This window comes from Gekko japonicus, unplaced genomic scaffold (genome assembly GCF_001447785.1).
Source record: "Gekko japonicus isolate JY-2015 unplaced genomic scaffold, Gekko_japonicus_V1.1 scaffold648, whole genome shotgun sequence".
Classification (NCBI taxonomy): domain Eukaryota; kingdom Metazoa; phylum Chordata; class Lepidosauria; order Squamata; family Gekkonidae; genus Gekko; species Gekko japonicus.
In genome coordinates, this window is record NW_015169193.1 from 194,856 (window position 1) to 216,529 (window position 21,674).

The 21,674-nt window shown below is 39.8% G+C and overlaps 1 protein-coding gene across 1 annotated transcript in view; it reads right to left on the reverse strand.

The window, feature by feature from the left end:
* Positions 1-21,674, reverse strand: part of CFAP54 (cilia and flagella associated 54) — a 219,965-nt gene that overhangs the window by 118,559 nt on the left and 79,732 nt on the right. The window contains exons 25-31 of the mRNA XM_015416272.1: positions 20,094-20,241; positions 18,496-18,651; positions 14,373-14,495; positions 12,808-12,942; positions 11,965-12,064; positions 10,004-10,087; positions 8,598-8,724 (exon numbers count right to left, since the gene is read on the reverse strand). Coding sequence (XP_015271758.1) covers positions 8,598-8,724; positions 10,004-10,087; positions 11,965-12,064; positions 12,808-12,942; positions 14,373-14,495; positions 18,496-18,651; positions 20,094-20,241 — 873 coding nt within the window. The remainder of the gene's footprint in view (positions 1-8,597; positions 8,725-10,003; positions 10,088-11,964; positions 12,065-12,807; positions 12,943-14,372; positions 14,496-18,495; positions 18,652-20,093; positions 20,242-21,674) is intronic.

Consider the following 21,674-nt stretch of genomic DNA (forward strand, 5'->3'; position numbering starts at 1 on the left):
GGATGATAACTGTGGGTCAATCCTTACTTTGGAAGCTGGCTTTCCATATTTTGACCAAGCACAGTTATCCAATCCTACAAGGTCTTGAACAACTGATCTTCAGGGCTTTCAGCTGGAAATATTAAAAGCCATCCATCTTCCCTCATTTGACAGGGTCGCCAAATAGTTTCTGCTTGTCCCAACATTTATCTCCCTAAATGGGTGTGCTTCCTTCCCTAGGCATAACATGAGGATTTTATGGCCATGTTCATGCAGCTGCATGTATTTTCTCAAGGCAAACAGCCTCTCATGACAGTTACAAACTTAAACATGCTATAAGAATGTATTCAAAGTGCATCAGCTTCTACAGGGCTATATCCCGTCTTGTCTGCTTAGATTCAAGTAGGCTAACTATGTGACAAGTTGCAAGGACACAAAAACAATATTAGCAAGATTAAAAACACAGCCAAATCGGACAAAATAATTTCCCCTCCACCAAATGCCCTCTTAAATAAAACTATTTTTCACACTTTCCTAAATACAGTACATGAAGGAGCCCTCCTCCATAGCCACTACAGTAAGCCATCTGGGAGGAATGGACCTACTACAGAAAAAGCCCATTGCATTAACTACTGCCGTACAGACAATCCAAGGAGAGGGTACCACAAGGAGAAGACTGTCTGAAGAACATGTGGTTGGCATGTGGGTTTTTGCCAGATGTTGTTCAATAAGTATGAGGGCCTTTAGCTGTGAAGAGATTTGAATTTAATAAGCAGCAGTTTGAATTGGGTCTGGTGCAATTAATGGAGCATTCAAATTCCCACTTTCCAAGTGTCTAACCCCTGAAAGGATTCTTACTGTTGCATTTTGTGCCAACTGAAGCTTCCAAGACATCTTCAAAGGACAGCCACATGCAGAGAACTTTACGGCAGTATAATAATTTCTTAGTTTGATCTGAAAAGGCTACTACTACAATCTTATGGAAGCAAACCACAAGAGCTTACTTGTATGTTCTGCTCTGTTCACTCTTGCACATTTAAAGAATGTTTCCTAGCACTGAGACTTAACTAGCAAAGCAAACAGCCGATCAACAACTGCAACCATCAAGTTGTTCACACTACTTGAAAGGTAACATTAATGTTACCAAGGAAAGTGAGACAGGATACATATGTGTGGCCTTTACATGTGTACCTTCCTATGTTATTATGGGATTTAAAGTCTGTGTATACAGAAGTGCAATCTTTGAGGAAATATTTGTGGAAAAAATAGAATGGGGAGAAAGATGCAACTTTGACTTGAACTAGATTTGATCATTAATAGACACAGAGAAACAGAGAAAAGTGAGAAGGACGGGAGGATCGAAAGGCAATACAAGAAGACAGAACAAGGAATGCAAATTACAAATTGAGGAATAAGCAATCAACAAATAATTCATAAAATAAGCCATCCTGTTAAACCAGATGTAGTCCATGCCTAGTCCACTAAATCCAGCCACAGATGTGTGTCTGCTGTCCCCAGGAGAGAATCAGGAGAAGAACTAAGGGACAGAACAGGACATTGTAGGTTTGAGAGAGAGACTGGGCTTGAGAGAATGAGAGGCAAAAAGGTGCAGAATGGAGAGAAAAGCAACATGCAGCCTAGGAACAAAAAAAAAGGGAGGTAGAACAGATTGTGGGTGTGGAGGACTGCTGAAGGAGACCTCCAAGCAAGAGGAGAGGAATGAGAGAGAAAAACAGAGACATGAGGGAATTGAGCTAAGAATGGCTGGGGGGACAGAATGAGGGGTAGATAAAAGGAAGAGGAGACAGAGAGAAGGACTGAGAGAAAGAGGAGGATCCATTTATTGCTCTGTTCCTGTAGCAGAAACATCACTATATCTGATTCTCAAAATGGCTGTATCTGTGGATACTTAAATCCCAAGATCTTAAAAATTAATACAAACACTCTGAATGTATGTATTGTATAGATTCATATAAGTTGAGAAGGATTTTACTAGGTATTTTATAGATACTACTGTAAAAGACAAAGTTATCAAAATTATTTTCTACTCTCCTCAATGTAATATGCCACAAATTTATAAGTTAGTTCACGCTTGATTGAAATCCAGTTAAAATGGTTGAATTACCTCTGTGCTTCCAGACTTTTGCTTGTCCCCTGGTGTTTTGAGCCACATATAAATTGATCTTTATTCCTCTTTGCTTTTTTCTTAGCAGTTACTGCTCCTACCACCTTAAAAAAATTGTATTTGCTATATTACAATAAAAATCTCAGAAGCTATAATTTCAGTGCATGAACCTCTAGATTTTAATCTAATGTACGTCACAATCCAATCCACACAGATCATAGCATAGAATAAAACAATTCAGAACATAGCATAGAATAAAACAATTCAGAAAAGGGCGGTCTATAAATTCAAATTATAAATAAATAAACTAACTAACTATGTGTTAAAAATATTTTACTGTGGCAGCCATTCTTTGGGCAAATCAACCCTGGCTCTAAACTTGCTCAGCAGTTATTCTGGCCTTGTTTATCCTCACGGGCACATGAAATATGCTGAAAAGTGCCAAGCTTCATCTCTCTCCCATGATGTACCCAGAAAAACCAGGTAACCAAGAAGACTGACAAAAGGCCTCAATACTAGTGGGTTACATATGTTCGATTATCAAAGCTTTAATGCATAACAAAAAATTCCATTAAAACCAAATGCATTTCAGCCACAAACCCCGCCCCCCAAAGCTGCATCACCAGAGGTGACGCAGCCACATTGCTGACGTTGGGGGCATGGCCCAGCTCGTCGGGGGGGAAACCATATGGTTTTCCCCCTGACGAGCTGGGCCACGGCCCCAACGTTAGTAACGTCTCACGTCACTTATGGTGATGTGCTGGCAGCGCACGCATACAGACCCGGCTCCCGGACTCATCGGAGCCTCCCCCGCCAGTGAGTTTGCCAGACTTGGCAACCATATAAAATACACACCATAAAGTATAATTCTTCAAAATACAAAACACAACATTTCTGACCTAAGCTTTAAGAAATTCACAAGAAGTAGGGCCAATTCCTTAACTAAATAAGTACCACTTCATTATTGAAGTAAATTAGGATCATAAAAATAATTTTTCAGATTGTGGTTGTTCATGGTCCACATAACTGTAAGCAGAACCAGAATGAATCATAGCTCTATGGTGTGTATATCCACATTCAGGAAGCAATTATGTGAATTTTCCTTGTATACCAATATAAACAGGATTGTCAACAATCTAAGACTTTTAGCTGAATAACAATGCAGTCCTACACAGATTTGACATTAATGGACCCAAGCAGTATTATGCCTACATATAATTCCTCTAACACTCCAGCATCTGCTAAGTATAAATATTATCATGTTAAAATGTTATTATTTCAGATAAAAAATACAAAGTCACCAATGTTGAAAGGCTTTTACAGGAAATATATTTGGCTTCAACTGCCTGACTCAAATCTAAGTGAAAACATCTTACTTTGTACAGATCCATTGCCATAAACCTCTTTGTGTCCATGAATGGTTTTGGCTTTTTTCTTTGCTTGATACCGAGAAGGAATTTGTTGCGTCTGGTAAACAACAACAGTTAAAATAATCATATATGTGTGTGTTTCAAAAGGTTTTTGAACATAAGAACATAAGAGAACATAAGAACATAAGAGAAGCCAATGCTGGATCAGGCCAAAGGCCCATCCAGTCCAACACTCTGTCACACGGTGGTCAAAAATACCAGGTGCCATCAGGAGGTCCAGCAGTAAGGCCAGGATACTAGAAGCCCTCCCACTGTTGCCCCCCCAAGCACCAAGAATACAGAGAGAGCATCCTTTGCCCCAGACTGAGAGTTCCTGTCTATACCTTGTGGCTAATAGCCACTGATGGACCTCTGCTCCATATGTTTATCCAATTTCCTCTTGAAGCCGTCCATGCTTGTAGCCACCACCACCTCCTGTGGCAGTGAATTCCATGTGTTAATAACTCTTTGGATGAAGAAGTACTTCCTTTTATCTGTTCTAACTTCACTGCTCAGCAATATCATTGAGTGCCCATGAGTTCTTGTATTGTGAGAAAGGGAGAAAAGGACTTCTTTCTCGACCTGCTCTATCCCATGTATAATCTTATAAAGCTCGATCATGTCACCCCTCAGCCGTTGTTTTTCCAAGATAAAGAGCCCTAAGCATTTTCTCCTTTCCTCATAGGGAAAGTGCTCCAACCCTTTTATCATTCTAGTTGCCCTTTTCTGCACTTTTTCCAATGCTATAATATCCTTTTTCAGGTGTGGTGACCAGAACTGTACACAGTACTCCAAACGAGGTCGCACCATTGATTTATACAAGGGCATTATGATACTGGCTGATTTGTTTTCAATTCCCTTCCTGATAATCCCCAGCATAGTGTTGGCCTTTTTTATTACAGTTGCACACTGACTAGACATTTTCAGTGAGTTATCTACTACGACTCCAAGATCTCTCTCTTGGTCAGTCTCTGCCAGTTCAGACCCCATCAACGTGTATTTATAGTTAGCATTTCTGGCTCCAATGTGCATCACTTTGCACTTGGCCACATTGAACCCCATTTACCACCTTGACGCCCACTCGCCCATCCTCGACAATTCCCTTTAAAGTGCCTCACAATCCTTCCTGGTTCTCACAACCCTGAACAACTTCGTGTCATCTGCAAATTTAGCCACTTCACTGCTTATTCCCAAATCATTAATAAACAAGTTAAAAAGCATCGGACCGAGTCCTGATCCCTGTGGTACCCCACTGCTTACCACCCTCCACTGAGAAAATTGCCCATTTATACTCACTCAATATTTCCTATTAATTAGCCAGTTTTTGATCCACAAAAGGACTTGTCCTTTTATCCTGTGACTATTGAGCTTACTTAGGAGCTTTTGATTAGGAACTTTATCAAAAGCTTTCTGGAAGAGTCAAGGTAAACAACATCTATTGGGTCCCCCTTGTCCACATGTTTGTTCAGTCCCTCAAAGAACACTAACAGGTTAGTGAGACAAGATCTTCCCGTACAGAACCCGTGCTGAGTCTTCCTCAATAGGTTTTGTTCATCAATGTGCCTACTAATTCTTTCCTTAATAACAGTTTTCACCAACTTACCCAGTATCGATGTCAGACTGACTGGCCTTTAATTTCCAAGATCTCCTCTGGAACCCTTTTTAAAGATGGGAGTGACATTAGCTACCTTCCAATCCTCAGGAATGGAGGCATATTTTAAGGAAAGATTACATATCTTTGTCAGGAGATCCACAAGTTCACATTTGAGTTCTTTCAGAACTCTCGGATGTATGCCACCCGGGCCTGGTGATTTATCAGTTTTTAAGTTGTCTATCAGTTGTAGGACCTCCTCTCTCATCACCTCTATCTGACAGGTCTTTCGACACCCTTCCCGAAATCAGCGGTTCTGGAGTGGGCAAGCACTTCTCATCTTCCACGATGAAGACAGAGGTAAAAAATGTATTCAGCTTCTCAGCCATTTCCCTATCATCCTTCAGTACTCCTTTTACCCCTTGGTCATCCAAGGGCCCCACTGCCTCCCTGGCTGGTTTCCTGCTTCTAAGTATTTGAAGAAAGGTTTATTGTTGACCTTTATGTTTTTTGCAATATGCTCCTCATATTCCCTTTTTGCCTGCCTGATCACAGACTTGCATTTTATTTGCCACAGCCTGTGTTCCCTTTTATCAACCTCACTGAGACTAGCTTTCCACCGCTTAAAGGAATCCTTCTTACCTTTTACAGCTTCCATTACTTTGTTTGTTAACCATGCAGGCCTTTTTCTATACCTATTTGTGCCTTTCCTAATCTGCGATATATATTTTTTCTGAGCTTCTAGGATTAAATTTAGTTTTAAATGGTCTCCAAGCTTCCCCAATGGTTTTGACCCTTTTCTACTTTTCCTTTTGGTTTCCTCCTCACATGTCCCCTCGTATCAGAGAGGTTACTCCTTTTAAAGTTAAAAGTGGTTGTGTCAGTCTTTTTGGGCAGCTCCCTATTTATACAAATGTTAAACAATAAAATTATGGTCGCTGTTCCCAAGTGGTGCAATCACTTTTACATCTCTCACGAGGTCTTGGGCATTACTTAGGATGAAATCCAGGGTCGCCTCTCCCCTGGTAGGTTCTGTGATCATCTGTTCCATAGCACAGTCATTGAGAGTGTCTAGAAACTCAATTGCTTTTTCCCAACTTGAGCACATATTGACCCAATCAATATGTGCGTAGTTAAAATCACCTATTATGACACAGTTATTTTGTCTAGCCGCTATCTTTAATTAATTCACCATTTTATAATCCTCCTCTATCTTTTGATTTGGTGGGCGATAAACTCCCAGTGTTAAGCTTCCTTTTGGGCCCACTATTTCAACCGATAGCATTTCCAGAAGCAAATCCAATTCTCTTACCCTCTCAGGCTTACTGGACTGTATGCCGTCTCTGACATACAGAGCCACCCCACCTCCAACCTTCTGGTACAATTTATAACCAGGAATCACCGTATCCCAGTGATTTTCCTCATCCCACCAAGTTTCTGAAATACCCACAATGTCTACCCCCCCCCCCAAACACGAAGCATACCAATTCCCCGATTTTACTTTGGACACTTCTAGCATTTGTGTATAAACACCTATGGTTTCCTATGCATGTTAAGCCACAACCTTCTTCTTACTGCCTCGAGACCTTGCCAGGCAGTCCATATCATTAGCCACAGTCTCAGTGGACCATTCTAATCAATTTCCTTTTAGAAAAGTAACAGCTATCCCTTCATCTCTTTGAGATGAGCCATCTCGAACCAGAGACTTTTCATCTCCTGTCGGCTTTCCCCCAATATTCAGTTTAAAAACTGCTCTGCCACCTTTTTGATTTTAAGCGCCAGCAGCCTGGTTCCTTCTCAGGACAAGTGGAGACAGTCTCTTTTGTACAGCTTTTGTACAGCTCCCTCTTGTTCCAAAAAGCATCCCAGTGCCTAACAAACTTGAACCCTTCCCCCCTACACCATCGTCTCATCCACACATTGAGACTCCTGATCTGTGCCTGTCTCTCCGGCTCTGTGTGTGGAACAGGTAGCACTTTTGAGAAGGCTACCTTGGATGCCCTGGCCTTGAGGTTCCTGCCTAGTAGCTTAAATTTTTCCTCCAGGACCTCACGACTGCATTTTCCCACATCATTGGTGCCAACATGTACCACAACCACTGGCTCCTCCCCAGCACTATCTACCAGCCTATCTAGAACATGCATAATGTCCACTACCCGGCAGGCAAATCACCATACAGTCAGTATGTGGGTTTGCCACCCAGCTGTCTGCCTTCCTAAGGATCAAATCACAAACCACCAAGAGCCCCCCCACGCCAAGGGATAGTTCCTTGGTGAGAAAGGATACCCGTTCACCAGCTGAAGCAGAGGTCACTTCTCAGGACACATTCCCCTTATCTACAGCATGGTGCCCTGTTTTCTCTCAACCCTCATGCTTCCTGATAACAGCGGGGCTGCCATGTTCAGAGTGAGACATATCTAACAAGTCCGTGAGAGTCTTCTCCATGTGCCTGTCTCTGTTTCTCCAGGTCAGCCTTAAATAGAAGCCTCCCCCAGCAGAGGGTGTGGCCAGCAGCTATTCAAATTCACCCAGGCACTCAATTATAGTCAAACAATGCCCCTTTCTCACCCTATCTCAAACAGCCAGGACTCTGCAACAACTCAAAACTCACCCACACACTCCCAAACACAGTCCCCCCACACAGTACCCTCTCAGCAAAATCACCTCAGCTGAAAGCAAAGAAAAAACACTCACCCCTCTAGCAGCTTTATCTCCTGCTCCTTCTCAGAGCTCAGCTGGGTCAGCTCTGTGACATTCTATGTAGCAACCATTTGACCATACGTTTCTAAAACACACTTACAGCTAGAGCTGTGAACTGACTAGATTTTCACTGGAAGGATCAGATTTTGCCCCTTCTGACTGATTGCCAGGTAGAATTGCTGTTTTTTCCACATTTTAGGGGAACAGGAGAAAAGCCAGTTTTTAAACTGTTCCGTGCCTTTTAAGGCAAAGGAATTTGCTGCACTGTGACTTTCAGATCTTTGCAGACAAACCACATAGGCATTTTTACTTTTATTTTTCTGTGAAGCTTTTTCTGTACCTCAGAAGTAAGTTTCTCTTTCTCTCCTGATATCTCTCCATCAGCCAGAAAGAAAGAGAGATGACACACAGTCAGTTGATTTCAGGGTCTCATCTATAAATCATTCCCAGCTAAACCGTCAGAGAACTATTTTTCTAGAAGTGCCACTGCCTGAACCATTCTGAAGTCAAGGCATGTACTCTACCACTAGGCATGCCTTCCCCACCTAATCTGGAAAAACAGTATCTAAAAAAGTGGACCCTACTCTATAAATCCTTGCCACCAGAAATGTGTTTGTCTTCAAGGTGCCAAAGAATAACTTTTTCTTGGAAAACCTGTCAGTATTCTTCACTTCTGTTATAAAATGGTTTGGGATAGGAATTCGATAGGAATACGAATGTAAAGAAGTTACAGATTGCCCCAACATTTTTGAAAGGAAGTTTCTTCACCAGAAATGTATATATTGTACATTACTTTTTAAGGTAGTCTTGTGTTTCATCTGCCCACTCGATTATTCGTGAAAACCTTTCTTCATTAACAGCTCGGAGCAAAAACTGTACAAAAAATTCAAGGAAGCGGGGGTTCTTCTTAAATTTCAGGACTGTGGATACAAAATAACTGTAGTTATTGCATGTAATCTTTTTGTTATTACTTTTTAATAAAGGATTTTACAAGGCATGCACAATAACTGTGTGTAAGAAATCGTTTCAGATCCAAATTGGGGGGGATCTATACTTTGCGAAAAAAGGCAAGGTAACATTTGGGTAAGGGTCCATGGATGTTTTAAAGGAACAACAAAACATACATTAATGATTAAAGTGAACAGTAAAAAATATTTTAATTTAAGACCAAAAACAACCCAATGGGAGTAAAGACTGAAAATATTCCCCCATGGGAAAATATCTTCCCTAGATACATTTAAATGCAAGGAAATCTTCCAATGGATCCTTCTGGGATTCAACAAAATAAATTTCACAGAGGGTGTCAGGATGCCACCTCTCAGTACAGAGAACAATTTAAATGTAGGGTGCTCTCCCCACCCACCCAAGCAGTTCTGCAGGCCATGATGTAACCAGGCGACTGTCACAGGTGCCATCACAGGGAGGCCCACTTAGTTCAAGTTAAGATCTCTTACAGCCCACCTAAGTGAGCTCTGGAGCCTTACTCCAAACCAGAGCTGTCAGATAAAAGCTAATTGGAAAAGAAATATTTTACATCTTCCTCTGGGAGCTGATTCCAGAGAATGGGAGCCACAACAAAAAACCAGTACATTTGACCTTCTTTATCCTCTCCTTGAGAACAGAGTTCCCACAGAGACCGTGCAACTGACATCTAATTGTAAGTCCCTGAGGCAGTCATGTGTCAAATGTAACATGTAGTTCAGCCCTCAATTTAACAGTATGATCAGAACAAAAGATGTATTTGGTTTCGGGATTTTGAGAAGCCATATGAAAGAAATATTATGTTCTAATTAGGATTTTGAATCAACTATTCATGTAGTGAAATACGTTTCTGCTTAAGGAATCTAATGTTCTACAGTGAAAATATTTTTCAAATTGATACTGGAAAGTAGTTGTCGATTTTCAGTTTGTACAAATCTTTGAAAATTTTGCTTATAAGCATATTTTTATTGTAACAATTTAAAACTATAAATAAAAGTTTTTTAAAAAAGAAAAATTTGCTTGTGAATACTTCTACACTACATTAGAAAAATAATATGAATTTCAAATAATTAGGGTATTTTAGAATTCAAGAATTTGCATTTTCCAGGATTCAAATGTTTAAAGAAAATAAAGTATTTGTATTTTCAACTTTCCAATAAAGGATGGTTAAAAATTAAATATGTTCATTGTATACGATTAAGAACTGAAAACTGTTACCTTCTTTATAAGCAATCTTTGTATGCCAATTTTTAACAACAGGATACAATAACAGTGCATCTTCATCTCCTGTAAGTTCTTGTCCTAGATTAAGATTCATTCACATAGAAGATGTGGGGATGTGGAAGGAAAAAAAGGTAAACATAATAAGAAAAGAAAATATAATAAACAACTGGTTAGGGCTTTATCTATATCTCTACATACTGACTACAAAATGGGTGAAAATGTTAAAAGCCAATGTGGAATAAGTGCTGTCATTTCTACTATTGTGAAAGGAAACAAGAACTGTGAAACGGAATTAAACAGATTTCCAGGAAACCAGAGGTTCTCTTATATTATTGCTGTAGTGTCACAGGTTAGAGGTTGTTATAAGAGGACCAGTATTCTCACATTCTTGTATGCAAGACCAGAAGCAAAGTGACAGGTTTAAACTCTGCTTGGCTGTTTTACATCGTGGGGTGGGGGGAGACAGGCAGGCTTAAAGATTTTAATGCTTTTTCTTTTAAAGGTTTTAAAGTTTTAAGATTTAATGCTTTTATTACATTGCTGTTTTTAGCTACTGCATATATGTAAGCCACCCTGAGCCTGCCTTGGCGGGAAGGACGGGGTATAAATCAAATTAAATAAATAAATAAAAAGACACAATTCACTAAATGCCTCTGACAGATCCTGCACCTGCAATTTAAAAGCAGACAACCATCTGGAAGGAAAATATTAAGGGGTATGACGGGATTGTGGGAAACAGCAACCTCTCCCTTGCATAGCTTCCATTCACAAACAGAATGACTCCTTTAACAGAAAAACAGGATTTATTACTTTCTTGAAACTTACAAGAGGTTGTTCATACCACCCTAACTCAACTGCCCAAGCACAAACACCCTTTTGGCAACCAGGACCATGAGAAAGCACCACTAGAGTTTTTCATCCCCCACTCCTGGAAGTTCTACATAGATTAGCCTCTTCTCTCTCCCTTCCTCAGTGATCATCTTTCATTCTTTCCCTGTTTCTGCCTGACCTCTCGCCACCTCCTTCCACCTCACTTCTAACTTCTACAATCCTGCCCTTTTCCTTTCACATTTTTGCTGTTGCTCCACCCATGCAGCATATCTCCTATTTGTCATCTCTATCCACATTTTTCCTTATTTCTTTTTCCTCCCTCTGTCCATTTAATTCCCTTGTTTCTAGGGATTCCCAAACCCTGGTACTGGATCTGATCCCAAACTCAACTAATCAGGTAGGATTAGGTCACCAGCTCCAGCCAACCAATACAATCCTACCCGTTCCCTGTAGTCTGCCTGGAAGAAGCTCCTCCAGGATAGCTGGTGAGATGAACTCCTCCCACCAGAGCTCCGTCACTTTGTTGACGGGCTGAATGTGGGCCTTCTACTAGCATCGTCCCACAAGAGGGAGAACTCATGTCCATGCCCCCATGTGCCCACTCTGCAAGGGAGAACAATGGCCTCTAGAATAGAGATACTATCTTTTCTCTGCCTGAAATTTAGAAAGGAAGCCCTGTAGAATGAGTGGCATAATCCCTCAGTATTTCATCCCATGCCATTCAGGGAAAGTTACATGCAGATATGGATTCCCCCATGAAAGTAATGTAATGTCCCAGGAGAACTATCACAACCATAAACATGTGGCATAATAATATTTTAAAATCAAAATCAAATTTTAAGAAATAAAAGGATCTAAACCCAAATCTGTGTGTTCCTGTTGGAAATCATGTGATATCCAAATATGACATGTCATGCATTATTTGCTATGGCTTTTGAGTTAATGCAATAAAATATTTGATGATCAACAAGAAGACAGGCAGAAAATTGCAACACAAAAGGGCTGAAGAGAGTGGGCAACGGGAAGGTGCCTGGCTGAGGATTGTTTATTTAGCAATAAACCATGGCTTATCATTACATCTACAGGATTAGTAGATTAAAATAATTATATATATTAAAATCTACCTGGTTTTGTCAGTTTCAGCAATGTGCTTTCCAGAGCCTCTAAATTCTCATTTACTTTTTCAGCTGCAGCTATTTGTGACCTCAACCTTCTGGAAGGAGTCTGCAATAATTGGTTAAAAATAATTTCCATTTATATAACACCTGAAAGGCAAAACTACAACTACATGGTTAATTAACTGAACAATAACTTTCAAATCAACCAAATAACTAAAAAAATTATTTTAAAAAAATATATTTCATTTGCACCCACCTCCAAATACTAGTCTATGATTCATCCATGCGAATGGGCTACTGAAATTAATGAGATAGTGTGAAGTGCACCTTTGGCTATGCATGATTTCTTTCTTTGATTATAAGGACAACTTAGGTATTTCTACAACACTGCCCCCAATTTTTTTTAGCCTAGAGTTTTTATAATTTGACATTTCTATAATTGATTTATTTTCCTGTTTTCTTGACCATTATGTGGCCATAAACAGATCCGGTCTGATACTTCTCCCCTTCTTTGCTGAGTTTTCTAGGAGGCTTAATAGGCTGTACAAGTGCACCAATGTTTTGTTAGATTAAGCATGTACATTTAGGACCTACCAAGCTGAACACAGCCTACCAGCCATTCATCAGTGATCTGACAGGAGCTTGATAAACCTCCTGGTTCAGGTCACCACTGTAGACTGCAGAAACTGCAGGGTAGTCAACCACAATATATTGCTGTAGGGCATCATTCTACTTGGTAGATCTCAAGTATTCCAAGTTTCTCTTAGTTATTCTCTTCATTGACTGAACTCTAATAAATAGCACAACATTTATGTAAAAGAGTGAAGAAATTTTAAAAGGAGTGGTTACCTCATCTTCTAGTATTTCATCTGCTCCTTCTCCAGGTGGAGGTACCTGGGTGGTGGGCTGTGAGGGATCCAATAACCTTTTCCCATAGTTGATAATAACTATTGCTAATTCATATTCTTTCCATGACCGCAGTACCTATTAATATACAACATTTCCATATAATTTCCTTTGGGCATAGAGCTGGGATCACTGGGGGAGCTGGGTGTGTGTGAATTTCCTGCACTGTGCAGGGGGTTGGACACGATGACTGTTGTGGTCCCTCTTCCAGCTTTATGTTGCTATGTTTCTAATATTCAAAATCCTATGGCATCTTAAATACTAAGGACTGGATACAGAGAAGCATTTCTGTGCATGCAAAGCAGAGATTTGGGAATGCTCAATCTGTGTGTTCTCACTTCATCATTATTCAATGGAACTGTAAAAGCAAGAGCTTTGCATGCTCATTTAATTGAGTGGCCTCATCTACCAAATGCTGATATCCTCAGACAAAGTAGAAAAAGAAACTACTGCAGTTTTTCTTTTTAACAACAAAACTCCATATTGGTTTAGATGTAAGATTTCTCACTCTCTTAACAATTATTTGAAGATTGAGAGCACCTCTCAGGATCATATTCTCCTTCACTGGCTTCTCTTCCTTCCTCTCCCAGCTAAGTCCCCCCCCCCCCCGGGGGGGGGGGGGGACTTAGACCCGACTGTGAAACCACATTTAGAAGTATGTTTCAAATTCCCATTTAAAGGTAAGTACATTAGAGCTCAACTTGGTGCAGGCATAATACTATGCATAGCACTGAAAACAGATGGGAGGAAAAATTTGAATGAGAAAGGAAGGAGGAATATGTGAGTCCAAGAAGAGATCAGGAGAGGGAGAGGTAAACACACCTGAGAAGGACTTCCAATCTCTTCATTATGGTTAAAAAACTAGGAAACAGTACTTTTTTGCCATCAAGTCACAGCCTACTTATGGTGACCCTGTAGGGTTTTCAAGGCAAGATACATTCAGACGTGGTTTGCCATTGCCTGCCTCTGTGTAGTGATCCCAGTATTCCTGGGTCCCCATCCAAATACTGTCCAGGGCCAACCTTGCTTAGCTTCCGAGATCTGATGAGCCTGGGCTAGCCTGGGCAATCCAGGTCAGGGCTTGCAGTATATTTACACCAATCCATTATTGACAATAATCTGAAAATTAAACTTCTTAAAAGAGAGGGAGACACAGAGACAGAGACGATGGAATTAAACTGGTTTCTCTGCGAAATGGTTTACTAATCCATTATCTGAAATGGTTTACTAATCCAGTGTATATTCAGGACATACATATAATGCAACTATATTCATAGTACTCATGGATCCATTGACCTTAATGAGAGTTCTGCAAGTCTTCAAGACAAGCAACAAACAACTTTGATTAAATGAAAGTATAATGCTTTTACACACTCCACATCTCAATTTAAAATTCATGAGATTTTTTTTGCTAAGTATTTTTTCATATGTACCAAATACTGTAATCTCACATTTGTGTTCACCATAAATAACAAATTTTAATAGAAAATCATAGAAACAATACATACCTTAGCTGTGAAAAAAGAAGAGCAAGCTATCATGTGCTGAATGTTCTCATAACACCCTGCCGATTTTCTTTGCAGGGTACTACAAGGAATTTCTTGAAGAACTGTGAGACACTTAATGAGAACCTGAAAACAAAGGACAGAAGAAATTTAACATCACAACTACACAGTACTGTACAACTGATTGTAACGGACAACTAACTGTTGATGTGTTATATTGATCGGAGAACCTTTATTGACAGGAATTCTACTGTTGACCTGAGGGAGTGGAAGTTGGATGTGGCAGTTATAAGAAGAGTGAAGGATTGTTCCGGTTTCGGCACAACACCATTGGGGCGAGCCACGGAGCTCTGCTCCTGAGACCACCTGACTTGCACAGCTTGGGGGAGCCAGGGGTAACCAGGTTCCTAGGGGGACCCCAGGAGAGAGGCTCCTGAAGCAGGGGATGCAACAGGGAGCTAGATCGGGGCGGCAGCAACGATCTGGATTCGCTTGTCTGTCCCGAAGCCCCAGCTGCAGCAGGTGCCATTTTGGCTCTTAGTTGTGACTGCCGGACTGTTTAAAAATTGAAACTAAGTGAATTTCCACATTAAACGATACTTTACATTTTAAGAAGATTCTCTGCAAGTAAGTGCAATTTTTCTTTGATGAATACCTGTTGAAATATAGCTGAAGTCCTGAACCTGACGATAAAATTTTTATAAAATTAAAGGGGGGTTAGGGAATTGCTGTTTAGTAATCCCCCCCCCTCGATCCAGGAGCGGCTCTCAAGCCAAAGAAAGTAATATTTAAAACGGGACTAAAAGTATTAGAAGAACTTTGAATGTGCCCTCCCTGCCAGATCTAAATTGGTTCTAATCTGCGAAGAGGACTTAAAGTCATCAGAGAAGCAGACTGTGTCTTTATAATGAACTGGACATTATTCATCTGGACTATATTGAAACAAAATTAGATCCTGAAAAGGTCTATGGGTGGAAGAAGGCTTAAAGAGCAACCAAGCAAATTGGATTCTCTGGTCTAGTCGAAACAAACTTTGTTGGTTTTGATATTCAGCCAAGCTACCCTGTAGAAAATGGTGACTTCACAAACGTTTATGGAAACAGTGAAAGACGTTTTATGCAGCTATGCTTCCAGTGCAGCAAAAACTATGTCTTCTAGATAGCCATGTCCAAGAATTATCTTTAAAATTTGGTCAAACAGAAAATTCGCTGAAACAACTACCAAATGAAACACAAAATCAGAATGAAGAACTAAGATTGGAAACCCCAGAAATTAAACCATTTAAAGTAAGTGGAAGCACAGTTACTCCAAGGCACTAAGACGGAGGCACGAAGGATTACAACTAACATGACTAATACGTATTTTTTGATATATCAAGTGAACAAAGAGAATGCTCTACCCCCATATTGAAATATTACAGGAATAACCCTCACTTGCAGAAAAAAAGACGTTGGGAATTTAAGAAGGGGAAAAAGAAAAAAAGGGGGGTGGAGGGGAAGATATCACCTAAGATGGAACTGCTACAGTAAATCTAATGAATTTGAATTGGAAACCAATGGGAATTAAATGTTTAACATCATTGTGTGGTATGTAATATAGCGGTACATGAGCAATTTAAGAAGTTGAAATTGCATTAAAGCTGAAAGTAAGAGAAACACTGGTTAAGGCAAACACAGCAGTTATAAGAAAATTCACAGAAGCCTTTAGACAGTGGTAAATTTTGTTAAGATATTTTGAAGGGTGGTAATAGAAATTACTTTATTAAATATAATTGTATGTTATACAACAATGTTATACATGTGTGATCCAAGAAATGAAATTAAAACTGAATTTAAAGCAAACATTGATTATAAGATAGAAATATTGGTTATAAGGTAGTTAAATGTGTTATTTCAGGAAACTAAGACAGAAGTCTTTGAGTAGTGGAAATTTTTGGTAAGATGTTTTTTTAAATTGGTATAATGTTTTCATTATAAAATAGCTATGTATAAAATGTGGAGATTAGAGATATATAAATAGTAAGGACAAAGGTTAGCCTAATTCCAAGAGTTTAAGGGAACTAGAGCATGAGAATCAATAGTTATGAAACAAACATATTTTAAAGTTGTGAAACTAGCTAGACACAGTCTACTAAGACATATCCTTAAGTATCTTTCTTTTTTTCTGTTATTAATCCTCTCTAAGAAATTATAGTATGTTTAAAAGAAACAAAAGCAATAATTTAAATTATTTTTATTTGCAGATATCAAGATGGGTATAGATTTAACTGAATAGCTATAACACATGAATTACCAGATTGTATAAGTAGAATAATTAATGTAACAATGTAAATGGAAATAACTGTAAGCAATAATTCACTTCTTCTTTATTCTGTATTCTTTCTTATCCCTGTGATGTTGTTGGTAAACTGAAGTATGGAAGTTGGCATCTTGGAGATCAATAAAAGTAAACCAAGCTCCTGCACCTCATTCTCCCCTCAGGAGTGAGGGTATGTCACTGCTAGATCCAGAAGTCAGGTGATGAATGCCTAAAGCAGCCATGGTATCATAAGTAGGATAAGAAAGTGACGCTAAGTGATACCATTGGTGGTAAAAAGGAAGATGATTAGAGTCTCTCCCAAAGGGAGTCTTCTAACTGGCCTTTGATAAGGAATCTCAGGAGTTCAATATCTGGGAAGTGGTTTTGATTGGACAATGGAGTTCTCCAGATGATCTCTTCAATCACTTCAATATGTTGGGTTGTAGCAACATTGGTGGCAGAAGAATGCAGAGAAAGATCAACCTCAGGGAGGTTGTGGAGGGGGTCTGAACTAAATTTATCTACCTTAGCCTGATATTTCCATTGTGCTGCTCCTTCTTCAGTTCCAATAGCTATCAACCCTGACACTTCATGGTCAACTGCTTGGTTTGCTGCTAGAGCAGTATCAAAGGAGTGTGTACTAGTGACTCTGTTTTCAAAAGGTAAATTGGCAGTACTGATACTGAGCAGACAGGTGACTCAACAATCAGGATTGATTTATCAGCCATAGACCTCAGAGGCTAAGAAAGGCTGCTTCCTAAGGGAGTATCATGGTTATGCCTTGCCTGTTTCAAGAGTTTCAGGCAATGGATTGAATCTCTGTCATGTGCCATTCAAGGCACAGTGGCTTGCAGCTGTCAGCTACTCACTGCCACCATGCTTTAATGGTTCTACTCCATGCCATGGATACTCAGGCACCACAGGACAAACTGAAGAGGACAGAAAAGGTAGGAAACGGGGGGGGGGGGTTGACAGAAAAAAATAGTTTGCAGAGAAGGCGCCTCTGAACAGGGTGTTCTTATATGCTGCTGTAGCAGCAGCAGAGAAAAGAGAATCATGGGAAGGTACAACTCCTGCCCTTTGAGCATACAACTCAAGAATGTACCTCTGAAGGGAGATGATTTTTCATGCTTAAAAGCTAGTTCTAGAAGTTTACTAACCAAAGCTCTGCACACATTCAAAGTCCATCAGCATGATGCACAGAGACCATACAGATAGTGCAAACCTGAACAGAGTGACATCCTTCTAAGTCAACTGACTTCAATGAACTTAGAAGGGTGCCACTCTATTTAGGATTATACTGATAGTTAGCTTTGAGGGGCTTTGTTGTTGTTGTTGTTAATGAGTTACTTTTTATCCATTACATTTAGAGGAATGTTGTAGGGGTGTCAAACATAAGGCCTGGGGGCCGGATCAGGCCCGTCCAGGGCTCTTATGTGGCCTGCGAGCAACTGATGCAAGGGAGGGAGTGCTGGGGGAGAGTGGGCAGAGCCACTCCATTACGGCTTTAGCAAAGCAGAACAACCTCACCTGTACCAGTCAAACATTGTGGGAGCATCTGCCCAGCACAGCACTGCTACCTCTCCAGTCCGCCTCTGTGGATTTTCCTCTGCACCCCCCTCCCACCCCAGGAGGCCTTGCAGTGAGAACACACCAACTCAGAGCTTACCAGCTGCTGTCCTTTATACAGCTTCTATCTCCAGTACCTGGCATTACGTTTTATGGCACACGTAGCCCAGCCCAACAAAGAGACATTTATTGTCAGATCTGGCCCTTGTAACAAATGAGTTTGACACCCCTGGTTTAATATATTAAGAATTACTCTTACCTGAATGAGTGGGACTGAATGAATCCTGTGAAAGATCAGGGGAGCTATAAGGCCATAACAATGAACAACAGACTGCAAGGCATACTGCACATCATTCAACCAGTTACTGAGTTCAAGTGCCATTAGCATCCTCTCACATTCAGCTAACCTAGCAACCTGTAGAAGAAAAGATACTTCAGTCTATACATTTATAACACACTTCATGGGAATTAGAATGAGAAATATGTTTATGGCATTGGAAGCAGCATCCAGTTCAAGAGCTTTATATTCCAGGTACTTCTAATGTAAGGTAAAGATTCCCTTGCTCGAAAGCCAGTCGAATCCGACTCTAGGGTTGCGGTGCTCATCTCCGTTTCAAAGCCAAAGAGCCACGCTGTCTGAAGACATTTCCGTGGTCATGTGGCCAGCATGACTAAACACCGAGGCACACAGAACGCTGTTACCTTCCCACTAAAGTGGTACCTATTTATCTACTTGCAATTTCTCCCTACCTACAAATTTAGCACTCTTCATATAACTAAAAAAGTTGTATTTTTCCAATACAGTGTGTAGAAACAAGTTTTATAACATACACAAATCTAAAATCACATCTTCATGTTTCTTTCTATTAGAAAATTAGAAGATTAAAACTGTAATTTGGTAAATGTAATAGAAGGTCTGCCATCTAGTGAGTAGCAAAGTAATAGCAGCAGCTGAAGTTCTGTCTCTGTAGGATTGGGAATTGTTTAAATGTAGAAATCGTAATACTGTTTTTGTATTAGTCCCTAAATATAAAGCATTTGAGTTGTGGGATAGAGGGAGGCAATATAATGCATTAATTTTCTTTTTAACAGGTTAATGACTGAGAATCCTTACATTTTGTGACCTTCTTGCTTCCTTGCTGCTCTGTGGTAAATAAAGGTCACAGGCAAAACAGTATGTGTAATCCAAGCACTAGTTTCTTCACAGGACCAATAACTTGAACAGAACATGTTCAGGAAACAATTTGGTGAAATGTCACAGAAGAGGAGCAGTTAAAACTGAAAGAATACCAGCTTAGCATAAAAGGTTGGACTGAGGGGCCAAGAAAAGCAATTTAATAGGCCTTATTGGTTTCTTCAAGGCACACAGAACTGAGAAAGAGACAACAACTGAATTATATCCTGTGAATGTAGTATGTTTGTATTAAGCCTGAGCCAGTTTGATTCTGCATAGGTCAAATAGCAACTCTTATTTTTCTTGCACTTGCCTTCATCCACAATTAGATGGCTAGAAACAGACTTACATGCAACATGTAAAAGGAAGCAGGCTTACTTCTGGCTCAGCTGGTTTGTGGTCATTTGGGCTAACTTGTAGACTGTACCACAGCAAGTCTCCTCAGACAGCCTTTTTATGGCTGTCTTCAGAACTTAGAGATACCAAGGCAGTGAAACTTATCCTATAAAACAGCCTCAACTTTCAGAATTTGATTTGCCTCATCAATTCTTTTCTTTAAAAGTTCTATTGTATGGAAAAGACAAATTTCAGTATGAAAACCACAGCCCATGAAAATCCAGGTCAATATATGGCTGTGTTAAACACCTGAAAATAAAAAAGAAAACAATCAAACCAAAGCATACCTGTCTGCTATATTTTAGTTCACTGAAAGAAACAGAATCAGAGAAGAGAGCTCTATCAGTCACATGGATGTCATTGATAATAAAAATGCTCCTGAGAAACAGATACAAGAGGTTTGGAGAAGCATGATGTACTGTATCAGGAATTAATCTACAAAATATGAGAGAAAACACCATTACATACATATATACATGCAAACACTCACATATATATACATACACACACAGTAATTAACCTATATACTATTTCCCAAGTGTGCCCCCTATCTGAGGATACCTAAATCTACAGATCTGGGCCACACTTGCACTAAACAGATTTTTCTGCAAACTTCTGTGACCCCCAAGTGTGCAGAAAAATCTGAAATCTTCAAAAAATGGATTGCCAGGTTAAATCCCCCCTAAAGTAAAATAGTGTTCTCTGAGAAAGCACAGAGAACAGACCTCCTTATGATTGTCATCATTAGAGCCCAGGAGCTACATTGGACCCAGCAGCAGCAGTGATGGCACTACTTAGGGCTGCACTGACACTGCTAAGGGTTGCTAAACCAATTCTCCAAATTTTGATTCTGAGAAAGAATCTGCAAACCCTTTCTCACACTCTTTCCCTTTCAAAATGGCTGCAGTATGCTTCTACATAACACTGAATAATCAGAATAATTTTAATCTGAGGTCAGTTAATAGCTTTTGTGAAATATTTGCTCCTTTCTATTATCATGTAACATGCACATCATTAAGTGATTTTTTCCCCTTGCATTTGAAGTATTCAAGCTGCTTGCTGGTATTCAGAGAGGTTATGTGTGTGATTCTGGGACTACCATTGTGGGTGATCTATCCCTGTGAGAGGTGACTACATATCACTATCTACAACATTATTCTGCCTTCCAACTAAGGAGCTGTTCCTACTGCATTTGGGATTCTATTAATCAAGCTACGCTGCTAGGAAATGTTCATTTTTCAACCAAGCCAGAAAAAAACAAAGTGTTTTGAGGATCTGTTTTGTGCAGATATGTCCCCACCCATTTTTGCATTTGTACTGAACTTTTGATATAAGCAGTCTATTTAAACATAATGAAAATGGTTTGGATCCAGACTACACATTTCCACAGGCATAGGAACTTCCAACTATGAAGCACAATCTTCCAAACTCCCCCCACAACAGCCTGAAATGCCACACAAAATTGTGTTCTTGGGAGAAAATGGGCCCCTTTTATATTTCTATATACATATATAGACACGCTATGTATATTTATACAGAGAGAGTGTGTGTATGTAACAATGGATTGGATCAAAGCAGCTTTTTCATTCAGTCTCACTGAATTCCTTTTCATACCCCCAACCCACAAGATTTTTGTATATGTAGGTCCCATGATTCTCAACATAGCCCTTCCAGTTGATCAAAGACAACAACTCTTTCCTTTGTCATATGCAGAAAAGCTGGTTAGATCCAACCCAGTATTTTGAATCCAAAATACGTCAGCTTGTTTAGACATTAACTTGTTCCATGTATATCCCACACTTCCCCCAGGAACTCAGAGTAGCATTTTAAGTGCATGGCAATCTTGTGAAGTAGCTTATGCTGAGAGT